This window comes from Bos mutus, chromosome 16 (genome assembly GCF_027580195.1).
Source record: "Bos mutus isolate GX-2022 chromosome 16, NWIPB_WYAK_1.1, whole genome shotgun sequence".
In the NCBI taxonomy this organism is placed as follows: domain Eukaryota; kingdom Metazoa; phylum Chordata; class Mammalia; order Artiodactyla; family Bovidae; genus Bos; species Bos mutus.
Genome location: NC_091632.1, coordinates 52,176,069 through 52,190,751, shown reverse-complemented (window position 1 = coordinate 52,190,751; position 14,683 = coordinate 52,176,069). Strand labels below are relative to the sequence as shown.

General features: G+C 36.7%; 1 protein-coding gene across 12 annotated transcripts in view; it reads left to right on the top strand.

The window, feature by feature from the left end:
- CEP170 (centrosomal protein 170) overlaps positions 1–14,683 on the top strand; it is a 131,485-nt gene that overhangs the window by 36,104 nt on the left and 80,698 nt on the right. For all 12 annotated transcript variants that reach the window (XM_070385335.1, XM_070385334.1, XM_070385336.1 and 9 more), the window contains exons 2-3: positions 1,563–1,708; positions 11,164–11,253. In XM_070385335.1, coding sequence (XP_070241436.1) covers positions 1,604–1,708; positions 11,164–11,253 — 195 coding nt within the window. In that variant the 5' untranslated portion in view covers positions 1,563–1,603. The remainder of the gene's footprint in view (positions 1–1,562; positions 1,709–11,163; positions 11,254–14,683) is intronic.

Genomic DNA, 14,683 nt, shown 5'->3' with positions numbered 1-14,683 from the left:
GACAAAAAGTTTAGGAACTGCGGCTCTAGGAAAAATGTATTTAGAAAGTTGTTTTTCATTTGCCATGAACTGCAGCACACCAGGCTCCTCTGTCCTCCACTGTCTCTTAGAGTTTGCTCAAACTCATGTCCATTGAATAGGTGATGCTGTCTAATCATCTCGTCCTCTGCAATCCCCTTCTCCTGTTGCCTTTAGTCTTTCCCAGCATCAGGTTCTTTTCCAAAGAGTCAGCTCTTTGCATCAGGTGGCCAAAGTATTGGAGTTCAGCTTCAGCATCAGTCCTTCCAATGAATATTCAGAATTGATTTCCTTTAGGATTGACTGGTTTGATCTCCTTGCAGTGCAAGGGACTCTAAAGAGTCTTTTCCAGCACCACAATTCAAAACCATCAATTCTTTGATGCTCAACCTTCTCTCTGTGATCCACCATCTGTATGGTGTATACCATACAGATACGGTACAGTAGTCATATCTGTACGTGACTACTAGAATAAACCATAGTTTTGACTGTACGGACCTTTGTTGGCAAAGTGATGTCTCTGCTTTTTAATATGTTATCTAGGGCTTCCCTGGTGGCTCAGATGGTAAAAAATCTGCCTGCAGTACAAGAGACATAGGTTTTATCCCTTTTTGGGAAGATCCTCTGGAGGAGGGCAACCCCCTCCAGTATTCTTGTCTGGAGAATCCCATGGACAGAGGAGCCTGGCGGCCTTGAGTCCATGGGGTTGCAAAGAGTTGGATATGACTGAGTGACTAAGCACAGCACAGGTTTGTCATAGCTTTCCTTCCAAGGAGCAAGCGTCTTTGAATTTCATGGACGTAGTCACTGTCCACAGTGATTTTGGAGCCCAAGAAAATAAAATCTGTCACTGTTTCTACTTTTTCCCCTTCTGTTTGCTATGAAATGATTGGACCAGATGCCATAATCTTAGTTTTTTAATGTTAAGCTTCAAGCCAGCTTTTTCACTCTCCTCTTTCACCCTCATCAAGAGGCTTTTTGGTTCCTCTTCACTTTTTGCCATTAGAGTGGTAAAAGTACAGTACATAAATAGCATACTTTTGAAAGAGCATTGAATGGTCTACACTGATAGTGAAGCAGTTTCTTTGTTGTCCCTTGTTAGCTCTTAATCAGTTATCAAATATATTCATTTAAATTGAGTCTGTCTTTCTCAAATCATTTGTAATTTAGATACTTACTTGTATAATATTGTAATATTGCTAGCATTTACTGAGGTTAACATTATACAAACGTGATCATTTACCTAAGAATTGTAGACCTTTATAAGCTATGCTGAAAGCCTTTCAGACGTATGATAAATGTTATTAGTTGACTGCCTAATTGACTAATTTTTTTTTAAATTGACCTCTTATTGGAGTTTGTAGACTTACTTCTGAGAATATGTTAGATATGTTTTTTTCCTGGGATCTGTGGACTGTCTATTTATTTAGTCAGGTGTAAATGTTGAATGCAGTTCTATTCCAAGGCCTACTTACAGGGTTTGGTGAATAGATACCGAAATTGAAAATATCTGAATGTATGCTTTTCTAAATCTCTCTCTTCAGGATGACGTAGCTTTCCCAAAGACTTAGAAGCTAAACAGAAAATGAGCTTAACATCCTGGTTTTTGGTGAGCAGTGGAGGCACTCGCCACAGGCTGCCACGAGAAATGATTTTTGTTGGAAGAGATGACTGTGAGCTCATGTTGCAGGTAATTGCATCCACCTTCTATGTCTACTCAAAACCTGAAATTGTTATGAAGTATTTTTCTTTGAACAGCAACACTACTTTACTGTGAACTTTGAGCTTTCCAACTCTCCGTCTTTAAATTCTAGCTACTAGTTTAATTTTTTCCCTTTTGTACCATTTAAAAATAAGTTCTAAGTCTTGGAGATTATATATTAAAAAATGAGAACTCTGAGTAGAGAAGTTTATTTTTAAGAAGTTTCACATTATGCACTTTTAACACACAAGTAATAATTTTATCTCCATGTAAGTGTACTAATTCATAAAATTAGCATAGCATGAAGTAAAACTGAATTTTATTCATGGGTAGTTGATTGATACTGGAATTAATCTGTTTCTTTCAGAGATATTCATATTTATTCATTATATCTTCTAATAGTTTGAGCATGCAGATTGTTGGTATTTAAAACAGAATTATTTTTAAAGGTGTGTGCATGCTCAGTCGTGTCCCAACTCTTTGCAACCCCATAGACTGTAGCCCACCAGACTTCTCTGTCCATGGAAATTTTCCAGGCAAGAATACTGGAGTGGGTTGCCATTTCTTTTCCCAAGGGATCTTCCCGATGCAGGAATCAAACCCATGTCTCTTAGGTCTCCTGCATTGGCAGGTAGATTCTTTACCACTGTGCCACTGGGAAGCTTCATTTTAAAGCAATTACTTTTAAAACACACTTTTAAGATATTTTTGAGCAAAGTAATTAGCAAAAATGATCCCCAAGTTTTTGAGAACTTTGTTAATTTAATAGGTCCTGACAGTCTAAAATAAAGTTTTATCCAATTGCTGTCCCCGCTTTTATTGATTAAAAACTGAACAAGTGCTTAGAATAGAGATGTTTATTGTGTTAGCCCAGTGGTTCTCAATTGGTATGATCCTGCCTTCTCTAACTTTTCCAAAAGATATCTGCAATATTTAGAGACATTTTGATTGTCATGCATGGTGAAGGACTGGAAGTGATTGCTACTGACATTCAGCAGGCAAAGGTCAAGCAGGTTTGCTAAACACCCTACGGTATGTAAAATACTTCTTCATACCTCCTCTGTTACCCCGAGAACACATACAACAAAGAATTATTTGCTCAAAAATATCAGTAGTACTGAGACTGAGAAAACCTTCATTATCCCCAGAAAAGTCAGATTTGCATATATTTATATACATTTTTACTTTAAGAACTTACAGTTTTGAGACAGTAAAAGTAAAGCCACTGTAGAGCTATATGAGTTACATGTTTAATGATACCTTAATTAAACAAATTCAGTGAGAAATAGAATAGTACAAAGATTTTCTGGGCTCCTCAATGTGATGGAGTGGTGAGACTAGCAACTAAGAAGAAGGCAGTAATGATTCTGTTTGGATATAGGCCACTTGTAACTGAAACATATTTTAGGTTCAAAGTGGGTAGAACTCATTCTTTAGAGAGTGGAAGAGGTTGTTTCTGCATGGCATTTGTCTTGAACCAGCATAGCAATATCTTAAGAAATATGGGAATGGCTGTTTAGGAACTTACAGGATAAATCTCTTTTTACACTTACAGGGAGATAGGATTAAAAGACATGACTGGTGAGGTGTCTGTGTCTTGGTTTATGTGTAACAAATGTAGGTTATCTGACAATTAGGTTGGAGGGAGGAAACTGAGAGTCCAAGGAGACCAAGACGCGATCCAGTATCAGAGAGGAAAGAGCTACACAGAGAAAGAACTCTCCAGAGAATTACCCTTGAGTATGTGATTGAGTGGAACTTCCCTGATGGCTCAGTGGGTAAAGAATCCGCCTGCAGTACAGGAGACACAGGAGACGGAGGTTCATTCCCTGGATCAGAAAGATCCTCTGGAGGAAGAAATGGCAACCCACTCCAGTATTCTTGCCTCAGAAATTCCATGGACAGAGGAGCCTGGTAGACTGCAGTCCAAAGGGTCACAAAGAATCAGACAGGACTGAGCAACTAAACGCACACACATATGTGATTGAGTACGGATCAGCACACATGTGTGAAGAAACTCCCCAAGGGCAGGGGGAACAAAACTCAAAAAGATTATAGAGTTAACAGTAATTGGCACTAACAGGGTTAGAAATGATTCCTATTTCTAACAGCCAGATTGGAGATCTTCATAATTCACAGGGCATTGGTCTCTACCCCTCTGTATTGGGGAAATAATTAATGCTAGTCTGAGTTCTACTCTTATCTAAAAATATTAAAAACAAAAGGGTCACATTTTTTAAAAAGTAATTTAGCTGTATCTCAGAGCTAAGTTCAAGAATATTTATAGGAATATAGAAATATCCATCATCCAAAAAGGTAAAATTCCCAGTGTCTGGTAACCAGTAAAAAATTATCAGGCCTCTAAAGAATCAGGAAAATGGAACCCATAATAAAGATTGGTTAAAGATTATTTAGACTTCCCTGGTGGCTCAGACAGTAGAGTGTCTTGCTTATAATGCAGGAGACCTGGGTTCAATCCTTGGGTCGGGAATCTGGAGAAGGGAATGGCAACCCACTCCAGTAATCTTGACTGAAAAATCCCATGGACGGAGGACAGTCCATGGGGTCACAAAGAGTTGGACACAACTGAGCGACTTCACTTTCACTTTCAAAGATTTTTTGTTTCTGAATAGTTTGGCAAAGTTGGCAAAATTTAAAAATGGCAAAGCAGCCTTCAAAAAGAAGAATAAAGTTGAATGGCTCACACTTCTCAAATTCTAAATTTATTATAAAGCTAGCAATACTGGAATAAGGGTAGACATATAGACAAATGGAACAGAATGGAGAATTCAGAAATAAGCCCATATACCTATGGCTGTTATGTTTTGAATTGTGTTCCCCCAAAAGATGTATGAAAGTCTTAATACCCCATACTTACGAATGTGACCTTATTTGGAAATAGGGTCTTTGAGGATATAGTCAAGTTAAGATGGAGTTATTAGGGTGGGTTCTAAGCCAGTATAACTTGTGTCATCAGATGAGGAAAAGACAGACCCACAGAGAAGACAGCCATGTAAAAATAGAAGCAGAGATTGGAGTTATGCTGCCAGAAGCTCAGGAAACATGGGTTATGAGAAACTGGAAGAGACAAAGGAAGATTCTTCCCTAAAAGTTTTAGAGGAAACACAGTCCTACCAACTCCTTGAATTTGGACTTCCGGAGTCCAGAACTTTGAGAGAAGAAACGTATTGTTTTTAACTGATTTTACCGCCCAATTTATGGTACTTTGTTGTGGCAGCCCGAGGACACTGCTGCATTAGGTTTTTGAGAAGGGAGCCAAGTCTGTTCAGTAAAGAATGGTCTTTCCAACAGATAAAATTTGGACAACTGTACTTCCACATAAAAATAAAGTGAGTTTGGTCCCCTGCTTCACAACATATATAAAAATTAACTCAAAATGGATCAATGACCTGAATATAAAAGCTAAAGCCATAAAACCCTTAGAATAAATCATAGGGATAAATCTTTATGACCTTGGATTTGGCAGTAGATTCGTGATTCATGATACCAGTCGCACAAACAGAGAAAGCAGAAAGTAGATAAATTTGACTTTATCAAAATGAAAACCTTGTGCATCTTAGGATACTATCAAGATTGAAAGGACAACTCATAGAATGGGAGAAAATATTTATAAAAACATATATCTTATAAGAGTTTAATATCCAAAGTATGTGAAGAACTCCTACAACTCAATAACAGATCACAAATATCCCCCTTTAAAAAAATGGACAAAAGACTTGATACATTTCTCCAAAGAAGATATAAATATGGCTGATAAGCATGTGAAAGATGCTCAACATCATTTGTCATTTAAAAAAGCAAATCAAGGGACTTCTCTGGTGGTCAGTGGTTAAGAGCCCACCTTGTAATGCATGGGACAGGAATTTGATCCCTAGTCCAGGGTGACTCCACAAGCCATGGGGCAGCCGAGCCCATGTGCTGCAATGACTGAGCCTGTGCCCTGGAGTCCCCACCCACACCTGTTGAGCACATACTCCAGAACCACTGAAGCCCATGTTCCCTAGAGCCTGTGTCCCACAGGAGGACCCACCGCAGAGAATCCCACGCACCAGAGCTAGAGAGTAGCCCTGCTTTCCACAACGAGAGAAGGCCTGAGTACAGCACCAAAGACCCAGTGTAGCCAAAAAAAAAGGAAAAAAAAAAAATCTATATGTATATATTCTAGACAAGAAATATCTAGAACAAGCAATATCTAGAAATATCTAATACAAGCAAATATCTAGAACCATCATCATAGAGATGCAGAGTAGATTAGTGATTACCAGTGGCTGGGGGAAGGAGACTTGGGAGTTACTGCTTTACAGTAACAGAGTTCTGTTTGGGTGATGAAAGGTTTTAGAATCCAGTGTCATGTAACAGTGATGTTTGTACAACATTGTAAATTTAATTAATGCCACTGAATCATACTTTTAAAAAGTTTAAAATGATAAATGATATGTTATATATGTTTTACCACAGTAAATAAATGAAATCAGTGGCAACAAAATTTTAAAATATCTTTGATTTGATTCAGATATTATAATTGAAAAAATGCCTTTATAACAAATTTAAAACAAAATCAATATTTTTTAAAGAACTGAAAGCAATTTTTACCAGTATAAGAAGTCAAAAATCAACATTTTTATTTAAAGTTCATCAATGTGTCTAATGTGGACACCTCTTCTACTCATGGCTATTTTGTAAATTTATGCTTTGTTTTAAAACTAAAATATAAAGCTGATGAGGAAACTCAATGATCAAGTGAGAAAAAACCCAGTTTTTACCTATTCTTCAGACTCTACCTCTAAAAATACTTATGCTCTTTATCTGATTGGAGCATACTTCTTATAGCACTGCACTAGACAGTGTATTCTCTGAAAAAAGCCCATGATTTGATCAGCATAATGGTTATCTGGTAATCAGAATCAGTTCTATAAATTAATGGAACTTCTTAGTACAGAGAGACACATCTTGTGTATGAAAGTAAGAACAAGTATTTTTACAAATTGTGTTTAGTTTTTAAGTGGTTTAATCTTTCATAGTATATTAGTAAAATAAATGGATTATTTGAAACATTATTCTTTTTATATTATTTCTGAAAAGTGAACTAAGCTCATGTATGGCTTATACTTTTGAAAAGTGAATACTTGCAAGTATATAAATATGAACTGTATTTGTTTTGAAAAATGAGAGCTCTTGAGTTGATGAAGTTATGTTTTCATCTTAAGATGTTACATAGATTAAATGGTTCTGCATTGGTTAGATCAGTTGGTTTGATAATTGAAATTGTTAGAAATAAAAGTAGTACTATTTTATTGCTTTTTAATGATTAAATAAAATATCTTTTAAGATTTTGTTAGCCTAATTAGCATTTATGGTTTAAAAACCCTTCATTTTTAACCTACAGGAAATAACTGGTTAGTTGCTAGCTTTTAGAATCTCTGCTAGATAGTTTTCAGCAGTTTTTTACCTGTAATTAGATTTACTGGCAACAATACTTTGATGACAATGTAGCTTAAAACGTACTGCAAAAAGGGAACAAATGATCCCGTGAGGTCATATGATCTGTTTGATTACAGTTAATTTTTGTTGTTGTTGTTGTTAATTATGACTAAAAAAAATGTTTGGTTGTTTTTTTTTGGGGGGGGGGGTGGGTGAGGGTAGGTTTCATCTCACTCCGAAAAAGGTAGTGTAAAGAATGTGGTCCTTGAGAAGAAAATGTGCTTGGATATTAATGAGTAGGTGATTTTGAAATTAAGAATTCTGTTTCTACCACTTAATCTTGGGAGACTTTAACAAATTAATTTGCTGTGCTTGTTTGTCTTGAAGGATGATTATACTATGTTCCCTAAGACATGTTATGTAAAACAAATCTTAAAGAGCCATGAATGCAAGGTATAAAGTATAATTAAGGATAAAGGTTATGTTTGCTTTGCTTTGAGTGACAGACAGCACTACTGTTAAAAGCACCGTGCTGTTGAATAGCACTGTCTCTTGTTATCATTATTCATTTATGTTGTCTCAATTGTTCCTCAGCAATTTTTGAAAGATATAACTACCTCCACTTTGCAAATGATAAAATTAAGATTTAGAAAGATTTAGTGACTGGTTTTTATTATAATATATTGGATTCCTCTGTATGCAAATGATTGCCTTTTGAAAAGAGTTTTCAAAATTCTGATTTTTATATTCATAAAATTTTTTAATTGTCCCAAATGAATGAATTTTTCTCTTTTGGAGAATCATCATCATATTAATTAGACATTTTTTCCATACATAATAGTAAATATAATAAAATTATATTTGATTCATTAATAATTTTGTATGATGTATTAATGATGGAATATATTTTGAAGCTCATAGGTTACTAATTTTCATCTATTCTTTGGAGCAAAGGATAAATCACTATTACTGTGATTGTAAAAATGCAACTGGATGTTTAAAGAATCTGTCAACTACAATATCTTTTAAATTTTTTAAGTGATGGTGACATACAGTGGCAGTCTTTTCTCTTTTTAGTTTTTTCTTAGCTTGTTTTCCATGTATTTCTGTCTTTTTTGCTGTCTTAGATTTTAGAGAAAAATAATAATGTTGGTCAATAGCTGTTTCGTACCCAAACCATGTATGACATATATCAAGTAGTCACTTGTACCATTTCATATGCTAGTTTTTAGTTACAGATTAGTCAGTGTGAGTCTTTGATGCTTTTTTGTTGTGCCTGGTCTAAAATTGTTTTTTATGTTTTGACTTTATTCAGTGGCAGGCTTTTTCTTGTTTGTTTATTGCAGGAAAGGAAGTATTTCTTTTTAAGAAAAGTATTATTGCTTCATTTTGATACTCTTATTTTCCAAATTTTTCTAGTTTTATAATTATCTGAGAGACAGAATTGGTTTGGTTTGGTTTGGTTCTGTTGTTTCAAGCCATCTTGTTTGTCAGCTTCTTAAAATTTGGCCTGAACTTTGTAACTTCTGTACTTTTTTAATTTTATATATGAGAAAACTTTTCTACCTCCATCATTTATGAAATGAGATTGGCCAAATAGCGTGAATTTTCTTTCCATCAAACCTTTTTAAACATATGGCTAGGTAGGCCCTGTGCTGCATGCCGCTGCTTCCCTGGTGGTTCAGACAGTAAAGAATCAGGCGACCTGGGTTCAATCCCTGAGTCGGAAAGATCCCCTGGAGAAGAGAATGGCAACCTACTCTAGTATTCTTGCCTGAAGAATCCCGTAGACAGGAGCCTGGAAGGCTACAATCCTTGTGGTCGCACATAGTCGGATATGACTGAAGCCGACTTAGCACACATGTTGAGTGCTGAGGTATCACTGTGTATACAGATGGGATCTCTGTCCTTAGGGTGTAGCTCTAGTAGAAGGAGATGTTTATATAAATAAGTAAGTATAACACAAGACAATGATGGGAGTTGGTGTGGGGTACACAAAAAAGAGATTGGTCACTTTTGCCTGTGAGAAAATGTGGGAATGAGGAATCTGGAAAGACTTCTAGAGGAGATGGCTTGAGCTGAATTATCTTAAAAGATGAATAAGTGGTTTCTGGAAAGTTAGAATGTGGTTGAGTGTGTGGTATTGAAGATAGAATGGCATTCATTATCTGTTTTTAATAGTTCCTTGTAGTTTGTATGTAGGATGTGAACACAAGCATTTGGAGAGAGTACGACTTAGGCATTAGAAGCCACCAGATCTTGGCAAGCCCTGTGTACTGTATTAAAGATTTGGTGTATTTTAACTTAGCCAGTAAGAGGCTTGAGGAGTTTTCAAGCAGGGCAGTTTTGCCTTTACAAATGTCTCCCATGTGTTTAGTCATCACGAAAAAAAACTATAAGCTAGGTGAACCTTTTGATAGAGTGATTAATATGAAGATGAGTAGTTTTACCAAGGTTCCGTAATTGGCAACTGGCTGGACCAGTTCTTTTTGACTCCAGAATCTGTACTTTAAACCAGGGGTCCTCAACTCCCAGACCACAGACCACTACCAGTCCATGGCCTTCTAGGAACCTGGCCACACAGCAGGAGGTGAGTGGCAGGCCAGCGCACCTTTATCCGTATTTAGAGGTGCTTCCTATTGCTTGTGTTACCAACTGAGCTCCGCCTACTGTCAGATCAGTGGCAGCATTAGATTCTTATAGGAGCTGGAACCCTCCTGTGAACTGTGCGTGTGAGGGATCTATAATAGATTGTGTTCTCCTTTTGAGAATCTAATGCCTGATGATCTGGTGGAACCCAGGCAGTGATGCTAGCTCTAGCTCCAGTGGGGAGTGGCTGCAAATACAGATTAACATTAACACAAGAAATGAGTGCCCTTGGATTGTCCTGAAACCACACTCTGCCTCTGGTCATGGAAAAACTATCTTTCATAAAACCAGTTCCTGGTGCCAGAAAAGTTGGGGACTGCTGCTTTAAACCACTAGGATTGGAGATCAGAATTGATATAAGCAGTTAGACTTAATGACTTCCAAACTCTGTACATCAGTTCAGTTCAGTTGCTCAGTTTTGTCTGACTGTTTGCAACCCCGTGGACTGCAGCATGCCAGGCTTCCCTCTCCATCACCAACTCCCGGACCCCACTCAAACTTAAGTCCATTGCGTCGGTGACATGTACATGCTGGACTGAAAACTGAAAATGATACCTCCTCCCCATTTTGGATGGTTCCTTTGCTTTTAGTATACCAAGGATAACATAATAACCCAATAGTAAATGGTTGTTGAGTTCATATTCAGTGGTTCTCAGATTATTTCTTCATGTGGCTATACTGTTATTTCCTTTGGGTGCAAATTTCCAAAGGCTTATAGTTCATCTCTGAGCCACTTTCATCTATAGATAACTCACTAAGCTCTAAGAGAAAGAGTGTGTGTGTGTACTTTAAAAGAGACTCAAGAGCAATTTTCAGAAATCTGTTTGCCATTCTAATTCCTTTTTTTTTTTTTTTTTTTTTCTCTTTCTCTCTTAGAGCTCTCCCATGAGTTTTAGAGCCCATATTCTAAGCGAGGATAATTTTATATTCAGGAACATATCACATGAAAGATGAAAAGCCTGTATGGTAATTTTTCTTGCAATGAGGTACATAACACATGAAGTTATCATTCACATGATTTCCATATAAGAGTTTCATATTATTTTTAAAAAAGTATTGTCATTTGATACATTCAACAAAGTCAGCTGATTTAAATTCTCAAAAGTAGAACGTGTGACTTTGGTAGAAAAGAATGTTTTAAAATTGTGGCAGCTTTCCTCTTTAAAAAGTGATGCCAAATTTCTATTGGATAGTAACAGTTTAAATCTCATTTAATCTAGTTTTACTTTGGTATTTTCCTATATTTACAATTTTATTAAAGTATTTAGCCAAAAATCAGTGTTTTGGTATTTATTCTGGCATTTTCTTGCATGTTTGTTTGTTTTTTTTTAACTTAAAATTTTTTCTTTCAGTCTCGTAGTGTGGATAAGCAACATGCTGTAATCAATTATGATGCCTCTACTGATGAACATTTGGTGAAAGATTTAGGCAGTCTAAATGGGGTAAGTTAAGAGTTTTCTTTTTATCTTATTTGACTTTTTGTTTAATATTGTAAGAAAACAGATAAAAACACAAAATCCCGTTTGTGTTTTATTTCCTTTTCTTTAGTGTGCACCTACTTTTAAGTGCTTACTGGGTACATAGCACTTTGAGGACCTTATGCTAGAATATGAATGTGGCTTACGTTCCCAAGAAACCCTCTTGGTGGTTAATACTTAAAGGAATTCAGATGGTTGTTGGTTGTTATTATCTAATGGTTAAAGAAAAAAAAAGGCTTCTTTAAGGAAGTAAGAGGAGGGCTTGTCTTTACTGGATGACTTGAATTTATATGTGAGAAAAGAGTGGTAAGTCATGACAGTAAGAATTCAGAAAAGCAGTCTTTGAGAGACATAATTGTCATGCGTGTGGGTTAACTTTGGGCAAAAAAAAAAAAAAGATGCAAATATGGTTTGGTGTTAGATCGTTGAAGAATCTTCTAGATTAGAGTACAAAGGAGTGAAACACATTCATTTACCTTAACAAATGTGGTGAGTTGTCTAAACTCTAGTGTCTGTTGTTGCTTCTTTGGAGTCCTACATTGAAAATTTTTGTGTTATTACAGTGAATTTTTTTCCCTAATTCTTCAATTGATTTTTCTACATTGGCAGAATGTAAGTAGCTGCAGAATAAGAGAATGCTGACATGTTGAATAATTTATCTTATTTCTTCTCAGTTTTCTCATGGCTTTGCTAACAAAAACAAATAAAATTTTCTTGCGATCTGTGCTTTGAAATTCTTTAAAAGAATTTCACAGAATTAAATGTGTCTAGGCAATGGCAACCCACTCCAGTACTCTTACCTGGAAAATCCCATGGACGGAGGAGCCTGGTAGGCTGCAGTCCATGGGGTCTCTAGGAGTCAGACACGACTGAGGGACTTCACTTTCACTTTTCACTTTCATGCATTGGAGAAGGAAATGGCAACCCACTCCAGTGTTCTTGCCTGGAGAATCCCAGGGACAGGGGAGCCTGGTGGGCTGCCGTCTATGGGGTCGCACAGAGTCGGACGTGACTGAAGTGACTTAGCAGCAGCAGCAACTACTTTGTTGTTATTGTTTGTCTTTCTCATTGGTCTATAAGCTGCAAAAGGGTAAGAATTTTTGCATACATATTCATAAAGGATATTCATAAATTATATTAAAAATATGTTCTGTTTTGATGGCATCTTTGTCTTTTTTTGGTATCAGGATAGACTGGCCTCAGGATGAATTGGCAAGCGTTCCCTTTTTTTTCCGTAATTTTGGAGGAGTTTGAGAAGGATTGGTGTTAATTTGGTAGAATTCACTGTTGAAATTATCTGGTACTAGTCTTCTCTTTGGAGAAGGCAATGGGACCCCACTCCAGTACTCTTGCCTGGAAAATCCCATGGGCGGAGGAGCCTGGTAGGCTGCAGTCCATGGGGTCACTAAGAGTCGGACACGACTGAGCGACTTCACTTTCACTTTTCACTTTCATGCATTGGAGAAGGAAATGGCAACCCACTCCAGTGTTCCTGCCTGGAGAATCCCAGGGACGGGGGAGCCTGGTGGGCTGCCGTCTCTGAGGTTGCACAGAGTTGGACACGACTGAAGCAACTTAGCAGCAGCAGCAGCAGCATACTTCTAACTGGTACTGCTTTTCAAAATACACCATTAAACATTATGTGAAAAAACATGTAGAAATTTGGCAAATATGGTAATTTTTTTTTCTTTTAATTGGAGGCTAATTACATTATTGTGGTTTTTGCTGTACATTCCACATCCTCCTGAAGGCAGCAAAAAAAGGTATTGAAGAATATTAACTCGTTGATGTAGTTAACATGTTGAATGATTAAGATAGAGGAAATAGGCAGATGAAATAGAAATTGTTCTAACGTGTGGCATGTAAGTACGCAATTTGGATTCTGAGGTGCTGTTTCCTTGTCCACACCTACAGACTTCTGTTTTAATCTCTGTCTCAGATGCTTTATCAGCCTTGCTAATGCAAGGTTTAATAATCTGCTTGTGAATCTGCTTGTGAATATCTGCCACCGTGTTAGACTTTGTGTTCTTCTGAACAAACAGTTCCTGGGCCTTTTGCTTCGGTAAACACACCACAGTGCCTGAACCCAGTGAATCTTTTTGAATGGAATTGAATGAATTTTCTGTATGAAAGACTTTACAGAGAAATTTTTAATCCACTTCCATATGTGGAATGTTTTAAAAATGTTATATTCTGCTTTTAAAACTAGAAAATTTAATCTTGACCACAGCACTCATCTTAGGTGTCTTTACATTATATCTTGGAAAATAATAAGTGAGAATTAACATTCGTGTTTTAGTCTTTTAAAACATTGTGACCAAATATAAAAATTATGGATGTAGGTTATAAAAAATCAGGTGAAATATTAACTTCTAAGTTTATCAAAGCTGACCGTTCTTGTAATTTGATTGTACTCAATTTTCTGGAATACAGTAATTCATGGAGAGTAACATCTTCATTTTGAACTTGAAATCAGGACCTAGATTTGAATCTCAGTCTGTAACTTATGAGCATGATAACATTGAACAAATTACTTAAACCCTCTGAAATTCCATTTCCTCATATATATTCATAGTTGTGCAAATGCCATGAGTTGTGGTTCATGGGGTCACAAAGAGTTGGACACGACTGAGCAACTGAACTGAATGAGTTGAAGTTTATGAATGTGAAGACTCAACACAAAATTTAGTTACCTGACTTCGTTTTTAGAATAGTGAAACCATAATTCTTGCTTTATAGTAGTGTTGTAAGGATTAAATATATGTGAGTATCTGTCTGTTACAGAACTTTAAAACGTTATACAAATAATAAATGCACTGTTACCCAAATGAATAGCCTAGGAAATATGCCAGAATGGACTCTGGTAGCCAAAGTCTGTGAACTACCAGCTGTCATGCATTTTATTCAAAGAAAACTTGGCTGTCAGAGGTGCAGGTGCTCCAGAGCACGGAGGAAGCAGGAAGAACTGGAGGCAAACAAGGGCTCTCATAGAAAAGAGAAGCCTCAAGGAGCTCGCAGGAAAACAGCCCACTAACATAAGCTACAGAAGCAGTTCCAGCTTCCTCAAGCAGAACAGCCTCATTTCTGGTTGTAATAACGTTAAGTATGGACCTACGTAACTTAACATTCATAGAATCTTAGAAATTTGAGCATCAGGTTAAAAGTAATAACTTCAGAGAAGGCGCAGTGTAGTGGTATGAGCCCAGCTTGAATTCTTACTAGTGGTGTGATGCTGGACACGTCACTTAATTTTTCTGTTCCTCAATTTTTAAAAAATAGAAGTAGTAAAGTAGTACTCCTCTCAGGTTGTTGTGAATAAGTTAATAGTTTTAAACACCTAGAATAGTATGTAATAAGCATTCAGTAAGTGTTAGTTACTGGAGTTCCCTGGTGA